This window comes from Somniosus microcephalus, chromosome 17 (assembly GCF_052327205.1).
Source record: "Somniosus microcephalus isolate GS21.2 chromosome 17, FLI_Smic_1.0, whole genome shotgun sequence".
Taxonomy (NCBI): domain Eukaryota; kingdom Metazoa; phylum Chordata; class Chondrichthyes; order Squaliformes; family Somniosidae; genus Somniosus; species Somniosus microcephalus.
This window is the reverse complement of record NC_141003.1, coordinates 53,806,315-53,831,084: the sequence shown is the minus strand read 5'-3', so window position 1 is coordinate 53,831,084 and position 24,770 is coordinate 53,806,315. Positions and strand designations below refer to the sequence as shown.

At 42.9% G+C, this 24,770-nt stretch overlaps 1 protein-coding gene across 7 annotated transcripts in view; it reads right to left on the bottom strand.

Annotated features, from left to right (window-relative positions):
- Positions 1-24,770, bottom strand: part of LOC147105722 (voltage-dependent calcium channel subunit alpha-2/delta-1-like) — an 856,467-nt gene that overhangs the window by 444,555 nt on the left and 387,142 nt on the right. For all 7 annotated transcript variants that reach the window (XM_086010352.1, XM_086010353.1, XM_086010355.1 and 4 more), the window contains one exon: positions 7,122-7,242. In XM_086010352.1, coding sequence (XP_085866478.1) covers positions 7,122-7,242 — 121 coding nt within the window. The remainder of the gene's footprint in view (positions 1-7,121; positions 7,243-24,770) is intronic.

Here is a 24,770-nt window from a genome sequence, read left to right as displayed (position 1 = left end):
ACACCACCACCTCCAAGTTCCCCTCCAAGTCACACACCATCCTGACTTGGAAGTATATCGCCGATCCTTCATCGTCGCTGGGTCAAAATCCTGGCACTCCCTACCTAACAGCACTGTGGGAGTACCTTCACCACACAGACTGCAGCGGTTCAAGGAGGCAGCTCACCACCACCTTCTCAAGGACAACTAGGAATGGGCAATAGACATCCAGGTCCGATTAACAAATTAACAAAAAGTCGGCTCTGTTCATCCGGCGAAAGGTCGACAACCCCAGGTGTGTGGCGGTCTCTCACTCCGCAACTCCAGCCGAGCTCTGCGCACCACCAACCACCAGCGGCCGTGTGCAAGAGAGGCCACAGCAGCCTCGGAGATGGGTTCCTGCTGGCTGGGTGCATGGTTCCAACCCCAGCTCCAGGCAGCTCGATCAAAACAAGTTCCTGGGTCGCGGCCGACAGCTGCGCAAATGTTTTCCATCGTCGCAAATATGAGATCGTTAAGAACCAGAAGCGCGCAGGCGCAGAACATTTCCGATTCATTGGCAGCAGTCGCATCCTTATTTTAAACATCTAGAAATTAAGTGGAAATTGTTACATTTGGGAGAATGAACTACATTCATTTAAGTAATTCTGAATCACATTTTTAGAAGATGTGTAAATCAGGGTGTTAAAATCCAGACTTCTAACCTCACTTTTGACTTGTGCTCACATCATAAAACACAGGACCCCTGAGCAGATCGAGTCTCCTATTAGCAGGACTGGAAAAGGCCATTGCAGTCCATTTGGTCAGCTCCAAAATTCAGAAGTACCACTCTATAGGCCCAAACCTTGCTGGAAAAATAACGGCGTGATCACGACGCGCACCATTATTAATGCACAAATCGGCCAGCAAGTTCAGGCGAAAGAGATATACGCCTTGAATTGTGAATCTTCATAACTTGCTGGTTGACTTAAATTCTTTGAGATTCTAAAAATTTCAATTTTTTTTATTTAAAATTTGTTTTCTTACTTTTCCTTTCTGCCTCTATTCTCTGTGAATCCAATTTTTCTTTCCCTCTCTATTTCTCTTTCTGTGCCTGATTTGACTCCAGTTCACTGTCCTTCTCTGTTGTTCCCATTTCTTTCTCAATCCGCAAGGTTTTAAAAAAAAAATAATTTGAATGTATTTGATATCTTTGAGTTCATATATCCAAATATTTAACAGCATCATGGAAGGAATAGCAAATGTAACTAATCTTACAAACACTTAGAAGAGTAATTCAACAAACAAAAACATCAACTAATTCTCCCCTGCTCGGATTTATTTTGCTCGTAACATAGAAACATAGAAGATAGGAGCAGGAGTAGGCCATTCGGCCCCTCGAGCCTGTTCCGCCATTTAATGAGATCAGAGACTCCGACAGCGCCCACACCCCCACCCCACCGGCCCCGCCCAAGCACTCCCCGATCATCCTCCGCCCCAGCCACCCCCCCCACCCCGATCATCTGCCACCCTCCGCCGACCCCCCCCCCTCCACCCCCGCCCCCGGCCTCCAATCGATCCCTCCCTCCTCTCTGCGGCCTATCACCACAGGCCTATGTGCCCGTAGCCAGCCAGCCTCTCCATCTGGCTGGCTGTGGGTGGGAAACAGAGGTTTCAAATGCAGATCAGGCCCTGCCGTTATATTCGGCTGGGCCTGCAGGAGACACGCCTCCTGTGTTTCGCAGCTGCTTCCGAGTCCCCCTCCGTCAAAGGATTACAATTCTGACCTTTGTCTCTTTTTTTGAGGAACTGGCATCACATTGTGCCGACTGCATTGAAAGTTCTGAGCCACAGTAGTTGCTGCATTTGCAGCAATCCAAGTTACCCCAGAGGCCAATGTGGCAGGCAGGCACTGAACCAAGTTTTAGAAGGAGCTTCAGCTCATTCTTCCAGAAACTGATAGAAACATAGACATAGAAGATAGGAGCAGGAGTAGGCCATTCGGCCCCTCAAGCCTGCTCCGCCATTCAATGCGATCATGGCTGATCATCCAAATTCAGTACCCTGTCCCTGCTTTCTCCCCATATCCCTTGATCCCTTTAGTCTTAAGAAATATATCTAACGCCTTCCTGAATATATTTAATGAATTGGCCTCAACTGCCTTGTGTGGTAGAGAATTCCACAGGTTCACCACTCTCTGGGTGAAGAAATTCCTCCTCATCTCAGTCCTAAATGGCTTACCCCTTTATCCTTAGACTGTGACCCCTGGTTCTGGATTCCCCCACCATCGGGAACATCCTTCCTGCATCTAGTCTGTCTAGTCCTGTTAGAATTTTATAAGTTTCAATGAGATCCCCTCTCATTCTTCTAAACTCCAGCGAATATAAGCCTAATCGACCCAATCTCTCCTCATACTCGTGCTGTGGTTAATTTATTTATCCTTTCTGCCTTCGATGCTTGAGCAATCAAACATTGGCCAGATGAAACTGACCTGTGCATACACCTGACCGGCATCTGAGCGGTAGCACCACTCCCAAGCTCCTTGGATTGCCTCTATCATCGCTGTGGTGTATCATAGTGAGTTTCTCGGCAAATGTTGGCTTTGAATCGGCCCTGGAGAATTGCGGCAAACAACGGACTTACTTACGACAATCATCACCAAAAGTGGCACTGCAGCAAATCTCCACCAAGGACAGAGCAGTTCAGAACAGTACAGAAAACAAACTGTTGTGCTTGTCAGAAGCTGGGAAACGGGGGAGATCAGGTTGCAAGTTAAAACCAAAAGGGGTGATGAGAAAAATAAACTAGTTAGGAATCCTGGGGCATTGTGGAAACACGTTGGATTATATCTGTGTGGGGCACAGCCTGGGAAGTCTAAATCTGAAGGAATTGTTTGGACTAGTCAAGGGCTGAGATGCTGAATGAGTTTTTCACATTATGGGCAGGATTTTCATTGGGCCATGGAGGCGGGATTGGAGGCGTGTAGGGGGTTAAAATCTCGAAATCGGGGGGCACGAACCCATCCCGCCCCAACCCGCCTCCATGCCAGTTTCAAAGGAGGCGGATACCTGACCTGTGCTGGGAGCCGCCTCCCCGAGGCGGGAAGGGGATTAGTGCCAATTAACTGCCTGTTAACAGGTAGTTAACAGGCAGTTTTTAGCCTAATCCCTATTTTTATCCGTGAAGTGTGGGATTCCCAACGGCTCCAAACCACGCCAAATTAGCGAGGCGAACCGTCGGGCTGAAGGGCTTGGAGGGGTCGAGATGTCCTTTGTTCAGGTGAGTGATGGGTGCATGAGTGCAGAGGTAAGTGTGTTTGGTGTGTGTAAAGTGTTTAAAGAAGTTTTACTTACCTTTACAGCCTTCCTTCCTTCAGGTCTCGGGAGTCCCTCTCTCACCGGCACAGAAAGCAGAATGGCTGCGAGCTGTCAAAAGTTGCAGCATTCAGCTTTCTGTTCTGGAGAGATCTCTAAATCAGCCTGAGAGGAAGGAATTAACTTGGAATAGAGATTGTCAGTGTTTGACAGCTTCAAAGAGCTGTCAAACGGTGATATTTCATCTGTCAAAAGCTCTTAACAGATGAAATGTCAATCTGTGACATCACCTGTTGCTGAGCGGGCTCAACAAGGTCAATCAAGTGAAAATCGCGTGGGTTGGCCACAACTCAATGGAGGCGGGACTACAACCTCGAAAGTTGCAGTCCCGCCTCCTTCACGCCTCCAGTATTAAAATCCAGCCCTAAGTTTGCAATAGGGGATGGCAGAAATCATTCCTAATCCCACAGACAAGATGGCTGTGATCTAATAGTAGAACATTTCTATTATTTAGAAGTCCAACAACATGAAAGTGATATGCAAGATACACCAAATAGGGAGTGCCTGTCCTGGGGTCTTCTTCTTATTGTGTCCACGGACAGTCTATACATAGCCCAGCCAGAACTGGACACATTTTTGCGCCTTGTTGTTGAATTCGGCAAGATCTGCAACAGTGCAGGGTTCCTCGAACGATGGACATTGCAGGAGATGTTGCATAGTCTGTGCCTCAGTTCCACATTCACAAGTTGTCGGGCTGGTTGAATATCCCCATTTGCTTAGTGACACCTTTGAGCAACCTACACCGGCCCTAAGTCTGTTAAGGTAAATTTACAAAATGAAGAAACATAGCCCAGCTGTCTGATCATTGTTTTTCAAGTAGAGACAATGGCATTTTGACTTTCTAAATCTACTTCAGGCCAACCTCATTCCTTGTAAAGTTAGGTGCCTCATCAGAAAGTAAAATAAGCTCTTGAATCTAGAGCACCAACTGAAAATTGTACAAGCTCATTGTTGTGCATCTGCTAAGGGCTTTCAATTCAACCAGGTTGTTTTATTGAAATCTATTTTCTTTAATAGAAAGAGGACAGACACAAAACCTTGTTGTCAGCAGGTTATCGGCAAGTATATCATTATTGAATTTTATGCTCTGCAGGGGTCCCCTAGAAATATGTAACAAATGCAGGTATTTGTGCACACATTTATTAATAAACTGAAGATGTAACACCTTGGCACAGACCACTATGGGATGTCACAGGATGAAGGAACCATGGGTGCTGTCAGGGGGTAAGGGCATTCACATGCAAAATTCTGTTTGAATGGGCACAGAGTAACTTCATACTTAAGGAGTGGTAGCACTGTCTGTTCACGAGTGGGGTTGGGGCACTATTGCCACATGAATACAGCCAAATAAGCTTTGCATCCTGGGGAATCCTGCCACACAGTAGATTCATGGGCTCTTTTGTGCTGCTATCTGCTTTACAAAGGGAAACTGATGAGCTCACTGGCCCAACAAACAATGCATCAGAGACCTACATGAAGGTTTGGAGATGTGCCAGAGATCTCCCGTAGTCACTTTAAAGGAGCCTGCTGTATAAAAGTTCACGGCAGCTGTAACCTTCATGACCAATGATTCAGCCATCCTAGTCTGGCTTCAAGACTAGGCATAGTTCTGTTATGGCCTTCTTCAGGAATCTTAGGTACTGAATTCATTGTGTCTTCAGGCATGTCCAAATACAAGAGCCCGGCCCTGTACAGACAAGTGATGGTATATGGATGGGTCTTAATAGAGTGTCTAAGATGAAAACACACCAGTCTGATGTGCATCTCTGAACCTTTTCTTCCATAAGCTACAAATAGAGATGTATACCCATAGTGATACCTATTGTTTCTTACAGTTTCAGCAAAAAAATACCATTTATTGAACAAACAGGCATGGGTGACAAGTAGTAGAGCTTTAGGAAGCTAACAGTAGGTTCCAAGAGGTATCCCTATCTTCTTTCATTCATCAGCAATATAGCAGAGAGAAATTACTTCCAAACCAATATACAAAACATCAATGTACCTTTAAGAGCAAGGGCCTAACTGAAGAGGCCTCCCCAGCAATTCCCATTTTATATAAGTGTTTAACCTATGGAGCACTGTCTAGGCATTCACTCATATTCTTAGCAATTACCTGCCAAAGAGACTCTCCTCATCTGCATGAGAATTGGGATTTTAATGAGCCTAGCACACAATGGCAAACAGGCTTGAAGTGCCTAAGATGCTTTTGGCTTGTGTTACTGATAGCAGAGTATATCGGACACTTTATAGGTTCACTGCCCCATTGTGCAGGGAACCAGCCCCATGCACAGCACCGGAGATCACATTATTGGCTCCTTACAGCAAAATAGGGACTCAGAATAAACATAGAAACAGTGAACTGGATTGAAAATTGGCTTGGCAGTAGAATATTGTCATTATTCATGTTAGGAAGGAATGATTAGTGAAGCATGAGAGAGATCAGTCCTCGGACCATGACTTTTCATAACCTCCATAAATTATTTTGAAGGTGGCACAAAATTGTGTGGAAACACGACAAATGTAGAAGAGGCAACGATTATTGAAAGTTACTTGGAAAGGCTTGAAAGCCTTGAATTACTGATCAGCAAATGGTACTTGTAGTTTTCCTTTGCACCAATGCTTTAGTCGCAGTATAAAGCAAGCTAAGTGGCACAAAAACAAAAAACAAAATCAGCATTTTCTCACTGCTTGGCTGCACTGAAGACTCTTGTTGATGTATTCATTACAATGAAAAACAAATCTCTGTTCAAAGATAATATATAAGGTTTCAAATCACACCCTGGGGTTACATTCTCAATTTCAACCACAGCATGCGGTACATTTATTGCATTTTACAATCAAATATTTGGACACTGCAGCTTCCAAACTGAGTAGGATAAAAATGATTTCCAGACACTTTTACATTTACATATGGATTGTGTTCCAGTGCTTAGAAATACTGAGCAATGTTTGATACAGCGCCTGAAGATGTGAAAATACATCTCTTTCAGATTGTACTGCAAAACAACCAGCACTGCACATGCCACACTGCAGTATGGAGGAAGCATTGGGATTTTTCACTCCAATGGGACAGTCTCCAAGTGTTACTTGTTTGTCTGTCAGAGAAGATGAACATGGGTATTGAATGGGAATTCACATAGACACAAGTGGACTAAATATTAGTAGACATTAAATCAAATTCTATTACCAAAGCCTGTGAATAGCATGTATGGCATATGAAAAAGTACCAGTGCACAATGTCACATGAAGCACACAACTGAAGGAATCATTATCTTAGAGTGCAAGCTAAGTGGAGAACTGATTTATCTGCATTAAATACCATTACGTCGCGAAAACGGCAAAAGCTTACAACAATGAAAGTGCTTAAGATCTCTATCTGGATTCATTTTAGACATCATCAAGCACATTTACTGTGCAATTTTATATCATCTCAGTTTTAAAGCTCTGCTCAGTCTCCTTCAGAAGCCAGACAATCCTCATAGTCTAAATAAGAAGTAAATAAGCACAAAGACCGACAGTTTCTATGGCAGCTGCGTTTTCTTGAATAATCTCCCCGATGTCCTCCAAAGATCTAAGCTACAAAATGATTTCTATTTGAACAGTAGGCTCGAGTGAAAATCCTGCTGCTCTCTTTCAGACAGAGCCTTGATGTAAAGTGACATGTCACACACTGTACACTGACGCCTGCCATTTTCAACTGAAACTGTTCAAGGGTAGCATTCATGTACCAAAGAGAATTTGGTGCTTTTAAAAAATAGCTACAGAATGCAAAGAGCAGAGAATACTCACAGCCCTCGTAGATGTCTGTGGGGATGTGGACAGCTGTGTGGTTGAAGTCCACACGACGTCGGAAGGCTTGGTTGGACTGAAAATCAGGTTTGATCCTCGGGCGGCTTTCATTTCTTTCAGACTTTAGGGGGAAGAAGAATCAAAGAGTGAACATTTGACAGCTCCGAGTCTCTGACACAATCTTGCATTTTGGGTGTGAATGTTACGATTATAAGGACACCACAGCGGCAATTTGATTCTTTTTATCATGATGTTAATGCCCGAATTCTCTTGCTATAACAGGTTCATTTACCCATGAATACTAGGCTCACAACACCCTATTAGTTGGACAATAACAATGCATAAAAACAATACAGAAGGGATTTTTTAAGCCAATAAACAACAACAAAAAGAAAATTTTAGAACAAGCTAAAATTTTGCAAATATACAAACATGGTTGCACTTTTATTTTTCCATTTAAAAAGCAAAAAAAACCTAAAAGATTTTCCATCTTGTCGATCGTTTAATGTTGACATCCAAAAAGATATTTTTAGACTTTTGGCTTAAATAGAAGGGAGCCTACCACTTAAATAAGGAGTCATCCATAATTTGTCATTTTTACCCAACTACAAAGAGTACTGATGCACCTCTGAGCAACTAGTGGTGCAGCAACCAGGTAATAGAGTGCATTCTCATCCTCTTGGCCAAAGAATGATATAGGGCATGGGAACAGAGATAAACAAGAGGGAAGGAGAAAACTAAAACGGAGAAGATATTACACAGAATAAAGAGCACAGAACAGGCCATTCAGCCCAACTAGCCTGTGCTGATGTTTATACTTTACACGAGTTTCGTCCCATTCTATCTACCTCATTATAGCCTTTCAACATATCTTTCTATTCCCTTACCTCTCAGGTACTCATCTAGTTTCCTTTAGAAAGCATCTAAGCTATTTGCCTCAATCACTTCCTGTGATAGCAAGTTGCACATTCTAACCACTCCCTGAGTAAAGAAATGTCTCCTCATTTCCCTATTGGAATTATTAGTAACTATCTTGTATTTATAGCCCCTAGTTTTAGATTTTTCCACAAATGGAAACATTCTCTCTATAACTACTCTGTCCAATTCATTCATAATTTTAAAGACCTCTATCAGGTCACCTCTACTTAGGTCACCTCTTCTCTAAAGAAAAAAGCCACAACCTTTTCAATCTTTCCCACTAGCTGTAATCTCTCAGTTCTCTGACCATCCTTGTAAATCTTTTTTGCACTTTCTCCAGTGCTTCTATGTTCTTTTTATAGTATGGAGATCAGAACTGTGCACAATACTCTAACTGCGGCCTGACTAGGGTCCTATACAACTTTAACATAACTTCACTACTTTTGAATTCTATAGCCTTATAAATAAATCCCAGTGCTTTGCTAGCATTTTTAATTGCTTTACTAACCTGCGATGCTGCTTTTTATGATTTTTTTCACCTGTATCCCTAGATCCCTTTGCTCTTCTATCCATTCAGTTTCTTATTTTCAAAGGTGTAGGTGATGTTTCTATTTTTCCTACCAAAGTGCATCACCTTACATTTATTTATGTTAAAGTTAATTTGTCACTTAACTGCCCAGTCTGCAAGTTTTCTAATGTCTTCTGGTTTCATTCTTCCTCAGTGTTAGCTATGCTCCCGATTTGGTTTCATCTGCAAATTTTGATATTGTATTACTTGTTCCCAAGTCCAAATCATTAATGTAAATTATGAGTAACAGTGGTCCCAGTACTGAGCCTTGTCGAACACTGTTATTTTTTTACCTTCCTCCAATTTGAAGAACTACCCTTTACCCCTACTCTCTGCTTTCTATTTTTTAGCCAATTTTCTATCTATTCAGCTATTTGCCCTAACCTTTTTCATGAGCCTGCCGTGTGGTACCTTATCAAAGGCCTTTTGAAAATCCAAATATATGACATCTACTATATTACCCCTGTCTACTCCTTCTATTACCTCTTCAAAGAATTCTATCAAGTTAGTTAAGCACAACTTAGCCTTTTGGAATCCATGCTGAGTATTTTTAAATCATATTTTGTGTCTCTAGATGCTCTTCTATCACTTCTTCTATGGAACCCTTATATAAACATAATATATACACACACACATATATACACATATATACACACACATATATTCATATATATGTAAACTATCATATATCTCTGCTATCTCCTCCCTAGTTTCCTTGAGTATGCATGGGTGCATATCATCTGGACCTCGGGTTTTATCCTCTTTTAGTTTTGCTGGTTGTCAATTATTTGCTCCCTTTCTATCCCAACTGTATTAATATTAGTTTTAAGTTCATCCTCAAGTGAAGTGTTTATTTCATTATCTTCTTTAGTAAAATCTGTGGCGAAATAGTTATTCAATACTTCTGCCATTTCTCTGTCATTACCTGTGAGTTTATCTTGCTCATCCCTACTTTAATTTTCCTTTTGTTATTTATGTGTCTATAGAACACTTTATTATTTCTTTTTATGTTCCTTGATAATTAGATTTTGTAATTTTTCTTTGCCTTCCTGATTTTTTAAAACTTCTCTCCTAAGTTCTTCATATTCCCTTTTGCCCTCCTCTCCTTTAGTATCTAAATATTTCTTGCATGTCTTTTTGTTTAGATTGAAATTATCCTTTAGTTCTTTATTCATCCATGGTGCCCCATAATTAGCTTGTTTTTGGCTTTTACTGGAGCACATTTCTCTTGAACTCTATTGATTACCCTTTTAAAGATTTCTCACTTTTTTTGTCTCTTTGTTTTTCAAGATTTTCTCCCAGTTTACCTTCTTTACTTCCACCTTCACTTCCTCATAATTTGTTCTTTTCCAATCTGTTACCTTAGTCTTTGTCCTACTTATGTCACTCTCAATACTAATCTTGAACCTTACGATGTTGTGAGCACTACTACTAAGATGCTCTCCTACTCTTGCTTCTTCTATCTGTTCTGGTTCATTAACCATTACAGCATCCAGCTGTTGTTAGACTTCTTATGTACTGAGTGAGAAAGGAGTTCTGTATACACTGTACAAACTCAATTCCCTTAACTTCTTTCGCTATTTCTTCCTGCCAGCTTAATTGGGGGTAGTTGAAATCTCCCACGATGATTATTCTATGCCTGCTACTCACCTCGTAGATTTGACTACCTATTTCTTCCTCCAATTCCCTTCCACTAATTGGTGGTCTATAGTATACCCATATTAGGGTGATGGATCCCCTCTTATTTTTTAACTCAATACATATGGATTCAGAATCTATCTTAATGCTAGTTACATCTTGTTTTTCTACTGTCATTGTTATCTTTAATTAGTATAGCTGCTCCACCTCCCCTCCTTCCTTCCCTTTTCTTCCTAATTGGTTGCATTCTTAGATTTAAAATCAAATGAGCCTTCCTGTTAACCAGCTGGCTGCAGTTTTTGCCTTGGGGGAGGACTTCAAGTGAATTCCAGTACTAAAGATGTAAACAATGGTGCAAAATCTGTCTGGAATTAGAGAATCTTAACAACACAGTAATTGCAGAAGAAAATCAAGGTGACACTAAAGGTGCTGACTTGCTGGAGCAGTTGGGAGGTTGGGTGGACCAGGCAGTATTTAGGGGCAGGAGGCCAAGCAGGCGAGGTGGCACCGAAGGCTGGGCGGGTGAGTAAGCAGGTGAATGGGAAGTACTTGGGGCAAATAGACGAGTAAGCAATTAGGCTGGCAGGCACTTGGTCAGGGCAGAAAAGCAGGCGAGCTGACAAGCACTAGGGTAAGATAGGAGGAATAAGCTGGTCTAGAATCACTGCCCTGGTCCAAAGCTGGTTTTCTCCACAAGTAGTTCATTCTTCCACTGTATTTGCTGATTTGTATCACTATAAATCAACAAATACTGCAGGAGATCTGAACTAAATGGAGAAAGCTGGCTTTCGGACAGAAATGAGCCTGGCGTAGGATGGACCAGTCACAGACAGATCAGGATAGGCTTGGCAGGTCACTGTGGACCAAGTCAGACTGAGAAGTAATCAGTGCAGGCGCAACAGCATCAGAGCAGCACTCCAGGCAGGGAGGGACAAGCTTTTTAAAATAAAACTTACCATGCCATAGTCCAGGAGGCTGGAAAGCAGCCATACAAAGAACACAAACATTGGCCTCAGTGCCAAATTCAAATCCATGCTCCTGACAGAGGTTAAGCCTCAGGAGCAAAACTTAATGTTGCATTGCCAAGAAGAGGTGGACGATTTTATGAGAAATTTGAAACATTTTCTGCAAGGCATTTATGTTTTTACAAGTTTCTTAGGCTATAAATTGTATTTATTACCCGTCTGTAGTCCACAGGCAGAAAAAGTAAAAAGGTAGCCGAAGGAAAATTAAAAATTTATTTTGAGTGGTTTGATTGGTTCATCTTTTACTTTTATTGGTAGAACACCACCCCTGTCCTCGTTGACCTACAGTGGATCCCAGTGCCCCCAATGCCTCAAGTTTTCATCCGCATGTTTAAATCCCTTCATGTCTTGCCCCTCCCTATCTCTGTAACCTGGTCCAGCCCTATAACCCCCGTCCAAAATTTCCATTCCTTTGCCTCTGGCTTTTTGCGTATCCCTCCCTCCCTTCATCACACCATTGGTGGCCATGTCTTCAGTCATCTAGCTCTGGAATTCCTTCCCTAAACCCCAAAGGCCCCTCCACCTCCCTCTCCTTCTTTAAGGCCCTCGTTAAAACCCATCTCTTTGATCAAGCTTTCAGCTATCTCTCCTAACATCTCCCTTCTTTGTCTTGACACCCATTTTTGTCCGATTACACCTCTGTGGAGTATCTTAGGGCATTTGTCAATGTAAAGATGCCGTATAAATGATAGTTGCTGTAGATTTCACTGACTGCTCATTATTTTATTTTTTGTAGTTGCTGCCATTAATAGCTCCTCATTGGTGACCTTTATAGCCACTTTCCTTTCTTTTTCAACAAAAAAAAATCTAACTGTCTGTAGAAGCTCCAAGTGAATAGAAAAACCAGAAAAGGAAAGAGTCAATGGGCTAAAAATTGAGTAGCGCCCCAATTGAGGCGCCAGCCTCGCCAGGGCGCTAAAAGTAGCGCCCCGGAAACATTCGTGCCCCCGCATCGGAAACTGAGTGGTTGCGCCCCAAAGGGAAGCGCGGCGCTACTGGAGGCGCCCCGCCTCCCTCTTGAGGCGCTGCGAGTGAATATCGTGGCGCGACGTGCCGCAGCACCACACGCTGCGGCACATTGCGCTGCGGTATTGCAAGCCTTCCTCCCCTTCTTAAAGGGGAGGGGCCTTGTGCAGTGTGATCTGGGGCCCAGCTGGGCCCCCGAGGAACGGGAGTTTTTTTTAAATTCATTGATGGGATGTGGGCGTCGCTGGCTGGCTAGGCCTGCATTTAGTGCCCATCCCTAATTGCCCTTGAGAAGATGGTGGTGAGCCGCCTTCTTCAACCGCTGCAGTCCATATGGTGTAGGTACACCCACAATGCTGTTAGGAAGGGAATTCCAGGATTTTGGCCCAGCGACAGTGAAGGAACGGCGATACAGGTCCAAGTCAGGATGGTGTGTGGCTTGGAGGGCAACTTGTAGATGGTGATGTTCCCATGCGTCTGCTGCCCCTGTCCTTCTAAGTGGTAGAGGTCGCGGGTTTGGAAGGTGCTATTGAAGGAGCTTTGGCGAGTTGCTGCAGTGCATCTTGTAGATGGTACACACTGCAGCCACAGTGCGCCGGTGGTGGAGGGAGTGAATGTTGAAAGTGGTGGATGGAGTGCCAATCAAGCGGGCTGCTTTATCCTGAATGGTGTCGAGCTTCTTGAGTGTTGTTGGAGCTGCACTCATCCAGGCAAGTGGAGAGTATGCCATCACACTCCTGACTTGTGCCTTGTAGATGGTGGAAAGGCTTTGTGGGGTCAGGAGGTGAGACACTCGCCGCAGAATTCCCAGCCTCTGGCCTGCTCTTGTAGCCACAGTATTTATATGGCTGGTCCAGTTCAGTTTCTGATCAATGGTAACCCCCAGGATGTTGATAGTGGGGGATTCAGCGATGGTAATGCCATTGAATGTCAAGGGGAGATGGTTAGAGTCTCGCTTGTTGGAGATGGTCATTGCCTGGCACTTGTGTGGTGCGAATGTTACTTGCCACTTGTCAGCCCAAGTCTGAATGTTGTCCAGGTCTTGCTGTATATGGACACGGACTGCGTCAGTATCTGACGAGTCTCGAATGGTGCTGAACAGTGTGCAATCATCAGCGAACATCCCCACTTCTGACCTTATGATGGAGGGAAGGTCATTGATGAAACAGCTGGAGATGGTTGGGCCAGGCAAAAGAGCCTGGCACCGAAGAGAAGTGCCGGGCTCTTGGAGCGCAGCTGGCACTCCGCGGAGGGGGGGGGGGGGGGGGTTCAGGAGGCCGGGGACGGGAGCGCAGGCAGGTGCTGGCAGGCGGCCAACAACAAAAATGGCCGCCCCGCACCTCGCCTTTAATTTGCGCCTCCCCAGCTGCAGGTAGGCCCCCCTGAACCCGTCGGACATAGCGTCCGGCGGTAAATCAGGGGGTGCTGCCGAATATCGCGGCCGGGGCATCAGCGGGGCACTGCGCACACCGATGACGTCATCGGCAGCAGCGCAGCGCTAACAGTTAGCGCCACCACTAACGTCCCGCGGAATTTAACGGGAGGCGTGGGCAGTGCCGCGCCCGGGCGCCAGTTGGCTTGCGACCCACTTAGCGCCCTCTTAAGGCGCTAATGGGTGGCGCAAGCAACCGAAATTTTTCCCACCAATGTTTTTTCATGTGGAGCAGGAACAGGTAAAGTTAATTCAGCAAGCATTTGTGAAATCTCCTTATGCATTACTGGGTTACTTCATATTAGACGGACAAATCAACCTCTTTAATACCTACATATCTGACAGTGCCTATGGTCATATACTGTAACTTCTCTTCCATTTTCTGTTTGGTTACTTTCGAACTCCTGTGAAGCACCTTCAGATGTTTGTTATGTGAAAGATGTTAAATTAGTGTAAGTTGTTGATTGATTTTCCTATTAGTAGGGGGACTACCCATCCAAAGTGTCTTAATTCTACTGCAAGTCCATCTGGCATCTGATTTGCTTAGTGGTCTAGGATGATATCTTTCTGTGGAATCTAATGTCCCTGAACCTAACTAGGTGTCCTCACATTGACCTTAGAAATCTTTTTTGCCTGCTTTGGAGTTGGATGTTTCAAATTTTGATAGGAAAATTGAAATCCAAAGTGGCACTTGCTTAAAATAACAACAGAAGATGCTGGAAACACTCAGCAGGTCAGGCAGCATCGAGGAGAGAGAAACAGAGTCAACGTTTCGGGGACCCAGAACATTGACTCTGTTTCTCTCTCCACAATGCTGCCTGACCCGCTGAGTGTTTCCAGCATCTTCTGTTGTTATTTCAGATTTCCAGCATCCGCAGTATTTTGCTATGGCATTTGATTAAAATGGTTATCACTAAATATAATGAGTATACTGTAGTTATCTTAGTGATTATACTCAGATGTCGGCCTCAGTTCAGAGGCAGCACCTTTGCCTCTGAGTGAGAAGATTGTGGGTCTAAGATCAACTCCAGAAACCTGAGCATACTCTAGATTGATACTTCAGTGCAGTACTGAGGAGGCGCTTCACTGTTGGAAGCGACGTCTTTCGGATGAGAGGTTAAACTGAGGCCCGGTCAGGTGGAAGTCAAAGATCTCATGGTACTATTCAAAGAAGAGCAGTTGAGTTCTGGTGTCCTGGCCAACGTTTATCCCTCACCCAACATCACAAAAACAGCTGATCTGGTCACTATCTCATTGCTCTTTGTGGGACGTTGCTCAGCACAAGCTGGCTACCCCGTTTCCTACATTACAACAGTGACTACACTTCAAAAGCACTTCAAAAGCTGTGAAACTCTAAAGAAGGATGTTTTGCTACGTTAAAGGTGCTATATAAATGCAAGTTGTTGACGTTGCTGTTGTTGTAAAGTGCTTTGGAACGTCCTGAGGTCATAAAAGGCGCTAAATAAATCAATTTTTTCTTTTGATACACATGTAAGCTACCTCTTCAGTTCTGATTTGTTACTGTTTTATGAATATATAAACTCTCAGCTAATGCAGGAAATTTGTACATAAAGTAAGTGTGCTGCCCACAGTGTAACTGGTAATATACTCACTTGATAATAGCTCCCTGTTTAGTTAAATAGAGTTAGATGAGATCGAAAGAGACAGAGACAGAGACTGAGAGAGATTTAGAAAGATAGAGGGAGTTAGAGAAAGAGAGTAATAGAGAAAGGGTTACAGTTAGAGAATTAGAGAGAATGAGAGAGTTACTGAGAGTGTGAGAGAGTTAGAGGGAGGGATGGTACTGGGTACTTTTGGTTAGTCGAGTATAAGGGAGTTCTCAGCAGCTTCACAACTACAATCAGTGTCAATATTAAGCTTCACGGCAAACACTATTCACAAGTAACCACACCAAATATAATCTTGGACTATGTCAACTAGCTCAAAGAGAAAGCTAAGCTGAGCTGTAAAGGGAGTGAGGTAGAATTTCCATGGGGTGGGGGGGTTCCTCGATCTCTCAGCCGTAACTTTAGCCGAAACCCTGGGGAAGCAGCACAAAGGGCCATTTGTACTGTTGCACTGGGGCTTGTGCCGAAGTTGCAGCAGGAGATAGAAGAACCCCCATGGGACTACAAGGCGAGTATCTCCAGTAAAACGTAAGCTATTCACTTTTCCCTTGCATTCTAAAGGTGCTCCATTGTGCACAGTGGTCCCTTGTCTTGTAAATATAATTAAATTCAAAAGAAACAGAATTGTCTCCAGAGTGAACTGAAATGCAATCAGAAATGGCACTGGAAGTCCCATAGGAAATGGGCTCAAGATTAAATTCTTCATCTATTCAAACTCAGCCATTAGTTATTGAATTACATTTTCTCATACTGCTGGCAGTCTGCAAAACAGGTCGCAAATTTAAGTGGAAAGTATCTCGAGACAGATTTACTTGCCTTCAACAGGCAACTGACATCAAATTACGTGTTCATCAGATACCATTTTGAAAGTGATGATCACATTTTTATCACACCTTAAATATAAACAAAGCATTAATTCTACTGTTGCCACTGAAAAAATTCCTAAAAAATGAACATCCATTTCAGATCATCAACCTCTTTGAAAGAAATGATCTTACTTGCAGCAGCCAGAAGGCACAGCGTAACTGGGTCTCAAACTGGAATGGTATGGTACAGGTTCATGCCTGGGGTTTCTCCATAAACAGAGCTCCTGATCTTAGCCAGACTCCAAAGGGCAGTGGTTCATATGGAATTAATTAAGAAGGGGTTTCCTCAGCCCTTTGTCATCTCTCACCCACTTCTATCTTCAACCTCATCCTTGTACCCTTTAGTACAACCAACTCTCACAATTTTGGAGTTTGCTGCTAATTCCGGATTTCGTAGCGAGTTTTTTATTCCGTTTGAGGTTAGCTTTAGACTAGCAGTGACTGGCTGCTCATCAATTCATAAGGACGCTCACAATGATTATGGATTGTGACATCTGCTGCTGAAACCCTCATCCATGGCTTTGTTACCTCTAGACTTGACTATTCCAATGCTCGCCTGGCCGGCCTCCCACCTTGCATCCTCCGTAAACTTGAGGTCATCCAAAACTCTGTTGTCCTTATCCTAACTCACACTAAATCCCGTTCACCCATCACCCCTGTGCTCACTGACTTACATTGGCTCGTGGTCCGGCAATACCTCAATTTTAAAATTCTCCTCCTTGTTTTCAAATCCCTCCATGGCCTCACCCCTCCCTATCCCTGTAACCTCCTTCAGCCCTACAACCCTCCGAGGTCTCTGCACTCCTCCAAATCGGGCCTCTTGCTCATCCCTGATTATAATCACTCCACCATTGGCGGCCGTGCCTTCAGCTTTCTAGGCCCTAAGCTCTGGAATTTCCACCCTAAATATCTCTGCTTCTCTCCTCTTTTAAGACTCTCTTTAAAACCTACCTCTTTGACCAAGCTTTTGGTCACCTGTTCAAATATTTCCTTAAGTGGCTCGGTTTCAAAGTGTGTTTGATAATCACTCCTGTGAAGCACCTTGGGATGTTTTTCGATGTTAAAGGCGGTATATAACTGCAAGTTGTTGCTGTTGTTGACATTGTTATTACAAATTTATTAATAAATATTTTAAAGTTGATTGCAAGGAAATTAAATGACTGGAAAGGGACCAGTGTCCTAATGGAAAGGGTAAATAGGGAAGTGGCAAAGGGGGGAGGGATCTAAAAGAAACGAAACAAACCTAAACATAAATGAACAGGAAAGGAGAGCATAGGATAGACTCAACTGACCGAGGACATAAATGGCCAGGGAATAAATGGAGTTATAGAACAGCAATGCACTCAGTGTCCGTAATAAAACAGGGGAACTGGCGATGATAAAAAGTTGTGAGGAACCAGATATAGTAGGGGTTACTGAGACATGGCTACAGAAAAACCAGCACTGGGAATTAAACATTGCAGGGTATAACATATTTAGAAAAGATAGAGCGGGAAAAAGGGAAGGTGGAGTAGCTGTACTTATTAGAGATACCATAACGGCAGTAGAAAAAAGTGACACAGGCATCAGTGAGAGAGAAGTTGAATCCATGTCAATAGAGATAAACAATAATAAAAAATAAAAAAAATTTGAAAAAATTCTGAGGGACAGTATTAATCATCATTTAAAAAGGCACAGATTAATCAAGGACAGTCAACATGGATTTGTTAAGGGAAGGTCGTGTCTGACTAACTTGATTAGATCTTTTGTGAAGCTAACGAGAAGGGTCAAAGAGGGTAGTGCGTTTGATGTAGTCTACATGGATTTTAGCAAGACTTTTGACAAGGTCCCACATGGCAGACTGGTCAGAAAAATAAAAGCCCATGGGATCCAAGGAAAAGTGGCAAGTTGGATCCAAAATTGGCTCAGTGGCAGGAAGCAAAAGGTAATGGTTGACGGGTGTTTTTGTGACTGGAAGGCCGTTTTCAGTGGGGTTCCGCAGAGCTCAGTACTAGGTCCCTTGCTTTTTGTGGTATATATCAATGATTTAGACTTAAATATAAGGGACATAATTAAGAAGTTTGCAGGTGCTAAAAAAATTGGCCATGTGGTTGGCAGTCAGGAAGAAAGCTGCAGACTGCAGAAAGATATCAATGGACTGATCAGGTGGGCAGAAAGGTGGCAAATGGAATTCAATCCGGAGAAGTGTGAGGTAATGCATTTGGGGAGGGCTAACAAGGCAAGGGAATACACTATAAATGGTAGAATACTGAGAAGCGTAGAGGAACAGAGGGACCTTGGAATGCATGTCCACAGATCCCTGAAGGTAGCAGGACAGGTAGTTAAAAAGGCATATGGGATACTTTCCTTTATTAGCCAAAGGCATAGAATATAAGAGCAGGGAGGTTATGCTAGAGCTGTATAAAACACTAGTAAGGCCACAGCTAGAGTACTGCGTACAACTCTGGTCACCACATTACAGAAAAGATGTGATTGCACTAGAGAGGGAACAGAGGACATTTATGAGGATGTTGCCAGGACTGGAGAATTTTAGCTATGAGGAAAGATTGGATAGGCTGGGGTTATTTTCTTTGGAACAGAGGAGGCTGAGGGGAGACCTAATTGAGGTGTATAAAATTATGAGGGGCCTAGATAGAGTGGATAGGAACGACCTATTTCCCTTAGCAGAGAGGTCAATAACCAGGGGGCATAGATTTAAAGTAATTGGTAGAAGGATTAGAGTGGAGTAGAGGAGAACTTTTTCACCCAGAGGGTGGTGGAGGTCTGGAACTCACTGCCTGAAAGGGTGGTAGAGGCAGAAACCCTCATCGCATTTAAAAAGTATTTGGATAGGCACTTGAAGTGCCATAACCTACAGGGCTACCGACCAAGAGTTGGAAAGTGGGATTAGGCTAGATAGTTCTTTTTCGGCTGGCACAGACACAGTGGGTCGAATGGCTTCCTTCTGTGCCATAAACTTCTATGATGCTATGATAATAATCATGGGGGATTTCAACTACCCCGAAATTAACTAGCCAGAAGAGGTAGGTAAAGGGGATAAGGGAATGGAGTTTCTACAATGTGTCCAGGACTCCTTTATAACCCAGTATGTAAGAAGCCCAACAAGGGAGGATTCGCTACTGGATTTAGTAATGGGGAATGAACCAGAGCAGATAAGAGAAGTAAAAGTAGCGGAACATCTAGGCAAATGTGACCATAATATGATACATTTTAAGATAATAATTGAGAAGGCCAGGGTAACAGATTGGAGAAAAGCTGATTTTGAGGGGCTGAGAATAGAATTTGTGAAAGTAAAATGGACAGCAATATTGCCAATGATGTAGAACAGCAATGGGAAACATTTAAAATGGTGTTCAACAGAGTCCAAGAAAAATACATTCCGCTAAAAAAACAAGAACAAACTAAACACCAATAAGACACCATTGATGAATGAAGATATAAGGGAAAAATTGAGGGTAAGGAAAAAGGCCTACACTAAAGTACATGGACAGCAGGGGAAAGCACGACAAGGGAGAATTCGAAGAGATTAGGAGAGAAGTCAAAAAAGCAATTAAGAAGGCAAAGAGGAATTATGAAATTAAATTATCAAAGGAACATAAAACAAAAAATAAAATATTCTTCAGGCACATAAATAAAAAAAAGGAAAGTTGGGATGGGAATAGGGCCACTAAAGGACAGACAGGATAAAATCATAGGCAGTGATAGCGAAATGGCAGAAATATTAAATAATTACTTTGCTTCAGTACTTGCTAGGGAGATCAATCAGGTGGATGTGACATCGGAAGATGAGATTAGAAATGATATAACCCCATTTAAAATTAAAATGAGAAATATTAAATAAACTAATCAAACACAAAGAGGATATAATCCCTGGTCCACACGGATTGCATCCGCGCATTTTAAAAGAATCTAAAGAGATAGCAGAGGCACTTTTACACATATTTAATAATTTGTTAGAACAAGGTGTAGTGTCAAAGGACTGGCAGATAGCTAATGTTGTACCTAAATTTAAGAAGGGAGATAGAACGTGTCCAGGGAACTATAGACCAGTCAGCTTACCATCGGTGGTAGGAAAAATAATGGAATCCCTACTGAAGGAGAAAATTTTAAAAAAATCTAGAAACCAAAAATATAATAATGAATAGTCAGCATGGATTTCAAAAGGGAATGTCTTGCTTCACCTACCTCTTTGAATTCTTTGAAGAGGTAACAGAGAGAGTAGACAAGGGTAAGATGTAATTTATCTAGATTGCAGTAGATGTAATTTATCTAGATTTCTAAAAGGCCTTTGATAAGATGCTTCATAATAGACTAATAAGGTCAGAGCATGAGAAGACAGGGACACGCAGCAGAATGGATAACGAGCTGGCTGCAAGACAGAAAGCAGAGAGTAGGGATAAAGGGTAGTTGTTCACAGTGGCAGAAGGTGGAAAATGGGGTACCGCAAGAATCAGTGCTTGGACCACTGTTATTCACAATTTATATTAATGATTTAGACTTTGGAACCAAAAACACAATTTCTAAATTTGCAGATGACATGAAATTTGGGGGGATATGGTTAGTGGTCCAGGAATGGTAGCATAGTAGTAATGTTGCTGGGTTAGTAATCCAGAGGCCTGGACTAATGATTTGGAGACATGAGTTCAAAGCCCACCACAGCAGCTAGGAATTTAAATTCAGTTAAATCTGGAATAAAAAGCTAGCATCATTAATGGTGACCATGAAACTACCGGATTGTCATAAAAACCCATCTAGTTCACCAATGTCCTTTACGGGAGGAAATCTGCCATCCTTACCCGGTCTGGCCTATATGTCGCTCCAGACCCACAGCAATGTGGTTGACTCTTAACTGCTCTCTGAAATGGCCTAGCCACTCAGTTGTACCAAAGTGCTACAAAGAAGTGTCTTGGGCTACAGCAGTTCAAGAAGGCGGCTCACCACCACCTTCTCAAGGGCAATTAGGGATGGGCAATAAATGCTGGCCTTGCCAGCAACACCCACATCCCGTGAACAAATAAAAAAAAGATAGTCAATACTGAGGAAGACTGCAACAAATTACAAAAAGACATTAATAATTTTGCAGAATGGGCAAATAGTTGCCAAATGAATTTCACTACAGATAAGTGTGAGCCATTACATTTTGGTAAGAGGTCACACATGATAATAAGAGCCTAAATGGGATAGAGGGACAAAGGGATCCAGAGTACAAATACTCAAATCACTAAAGGTAGCAACACAGGTTAAGGAGGTCAAAGAAAAGCAAGCCAAGCACTAGGGTTTATTTCTAGAGGGATAGAATTGAAAAGTAGAGAAGTTATGCTAAACCTGTATTGAACCTTGGTTAGACCACACTTGGAGTACGGTGTACAATTCTGGTCGTTATATTATAAAAAGGATATAGAGGCACTGGAGAGGGTGCAAAAAAGATTTACAAGGATGATACCAGAAATGCGAGGTTATACCTATCAAGAAAGGATGAACAGGCTGGGTCTCTTTTCTCTTGAAAGGAGAAGGCTGAGGGGTGATCTAATGGAGGTCTTTAAAATTCTGAAAGGTTTTGATCGAGTAGACACAGAGAGAGTGTTTCTACTTGTGGGGAAGAGCAAAGCTAGAGGCCATCAATATAAGATAGTCACCAAGAAATCAAATCAGGAATTCAGAAGAAACTACTTTACCCAGAGAGCGGTGAGAATGTGGAACTCACTACCACAAGGAGTGGCTGAGGTGACTAGTATACATGCATGAAAGGGAAGGCTAGATAAGCATATGAGGGAGAAGGGAATAGAGGGTTATGCTGATAGAGTTAGATGAGGAAAGACGGAAGGAGGCTCGAGTGGAGCATGAACACCACCATGGACTTCAGGCCAAATGGCCTGTTTCTGTGCTCTATATTCTATGTAATATATTACTTTTAATATTTTATTTAAATCAAATTGTATCATCCGAATAAACTTTAAACACTGGTCATGGGGAAAACAGTGAGCAAAAACCAGAAACATGGAGACCAGAAAGAATGTACATGTAATATGATTCCATTTCTAAAGTTCCTTTCTCAGACAGCTTAACAGCTGAAAGACAACTGTCACACAATGTTTGCAGACTGCAGGTCACACTTTGAAAAACATTTTACAATTCACTGTGACTTGAAAGCTCTTGCCGCAAGTTGCAGGAGGTTTGATGCAGATCATGCAGCCACAACTTTCACATTTGTGTTACAATTGGATATTAAAGGGCATGTATTACATAAGAACATAAGAAATAGGAGCAGGAGCAGGCTATTCGGCCCCTCAAGCCTGCTCTGCCATTTAATGAGATCATGGCTGATCCGATTTTGGCCTCAACTCCACTTTCCTGCCTGCTCCCCATAACCTTCGACTCTCCTGTTGCTCAAAAATCCATCTACAGTATCTGTCTTGAATATATTCAATGACTCAGTTTCCACAGCTCTCTGGGGTAAAGAATTCCAAAGATTCACGACCCTCAGAGAAGAAATCCTCCTCATCTCCCTCTTAAATGGGCGACCACTTATTCTGAGACTATGCCCTTTCGTTCTAGATTCCCTGACGAGGGGAAACATCCTCTCAGCATCTACTGTGTCCAACCCATTGTTTGTTGCAATCCATTGGCCCGGAATTTGTAGTCAGCAGCGAAGCAAAGGCGTTCGCTCCTAGCCCCGAAGTACACTATGCACAAGGATCTTGCAATCCCTGGGTCAAGAACTTCGGGTTTTCCGACATTCAAGTCAATTTAACGGAACTTAATGGGGATCCCCTGGTGTGATCTGCTGTGTCATCAACAGGCTGGACAGGCAAAAAGGAAAAGGAGGTGGGGTAGCATTGCTGGTTAAAGAGGAGATTAACACAATAGTAAGGAAGGATATTGGCTCTGATGATGTGGAATCTGTATGGGTAGAACTGAGAAATACCAAGGGGCAGAAAACATTAGTGGGAATTGTATACAGACCCTCAAACAGTAATGCTGAGGTTGGGGATGGCATTAAACGGGAAATTAGAGATGCGTGCAATAAGGGCACAGCAGTCATCATGGGTGACTTTAATCTACATATAGATTGGACTAACCAAATTAGTAACAATACTGTGGAGGAGGAATTCCTAGAGTGTATACGGGATGGTTTCCTGGACCAATATGTCGAGGAACCAACTAGAGATCAGGCCATCTTAGACTGGGTATTATGTAATGAGAAAGGATTGATTAGCAATCTTGTTGTGCGAGGCCCCTTGGGGATGAGCAATCATAATATGATAGAATTCATTAAGATGGAGAGTGAAGTAGTTGACTCAGAGATTAGAGTCCTGAATTTAAATAAAGGAAACTACGATGCTATGAGGCGCGAGTTGGCTTGGATGGATTGGGGAACGTTACTTAAAGGGTTGACGGTGGATAGGCAATGGCAAATATTTAAAGATCGCATGGATGAACTACAGTATTTGTTCATCCCTGTCTGGCATAAAAATAAAACAAAAAAGGTGGTGCAACCGTGGCTAACAAGGGAAATTAGGGATAGCATAAGATCCAAGGAGAGGACATATAAATTGGCCAGAAAAAGCAGCAAACCTGATTGGGAGCAGTTTAGGATTCAGCAAAGGAGGACAAAAGGATTAATTAAAAGGGGGAAAATAGAGTATGAGAGTAAGCTTTTTGAGGATGTAACTGGTAGAATAGATAAGGGAGAACCAGTGGATGTGGTGTATTTGGACTTTCAGAAGGCTTTCAATAAGGTCCCACATAAGAGATTAGCATGCAAAGTTAAAGCACATGGGATTGGGGGTAAGGTACTGACTTGGATAGAGAACTGGTTGGCAGACAGGAAGCAAAGAGTTGGAATAAACGGCTCTTTTTCCAAGTGGCAGGCAGTGACTAGTGGGGTACCGCAGGGATCAGTGCTAGGACCCCAGCTATTCACAATATATATTAATGATCTAGACGAGGGAACTAGATGTAATATCTCCAAGTTTGCAGATGACACAAAGCTGGGTGGGTGTGTGTGCTGTGAGGAGGATGCAGAGAAACTCCAGTATGATTTGGTCAGATTGGGTGATTGGGCAGATGCATGGCAGATGCAGTATAATGTGGATAAATGTGAGGTTATCCACTTTGGTGGCAAAAACAGGAAGGCAGATTATTATCTGAACGGCAATAGATTGGGAGAAGGGGAAGTGCAACGAGACCTGGGTGTCCTTGTGCACCAGTCGCTGAAGGTAAGCATGCAGGTGCAGTAGGCGGTTAAGAAGGCAAATGGTAGCGAGAGGATTCAAGTACAAGAGCAAGGATGGCTTGCTGCAGTTGTACAGGGCCTTGGTGAGATCACACCTTGAGTATTGTGTGCAGTTTTGGTCGCCTTATCTGAGGAAGGATGTTCTTGCCATGGAGGGAGTGCAGCGAAGATTCACCAGACTGATACCTGGGGTGGCAGGAATGATGTATGAGGAGAGATTGAGTCGATTGGGCTTATATTCGCTGGAGTTTAGAAGAATGAGAGGGGATCTCATTGAAACTTATAAAATTCTAACAGGACTAGACAGACTAGATGCAGAAAGGATGTTCCCGATGGTTGGGGAGTCCAGAACCAGGGGTCACAGTCTAAGGA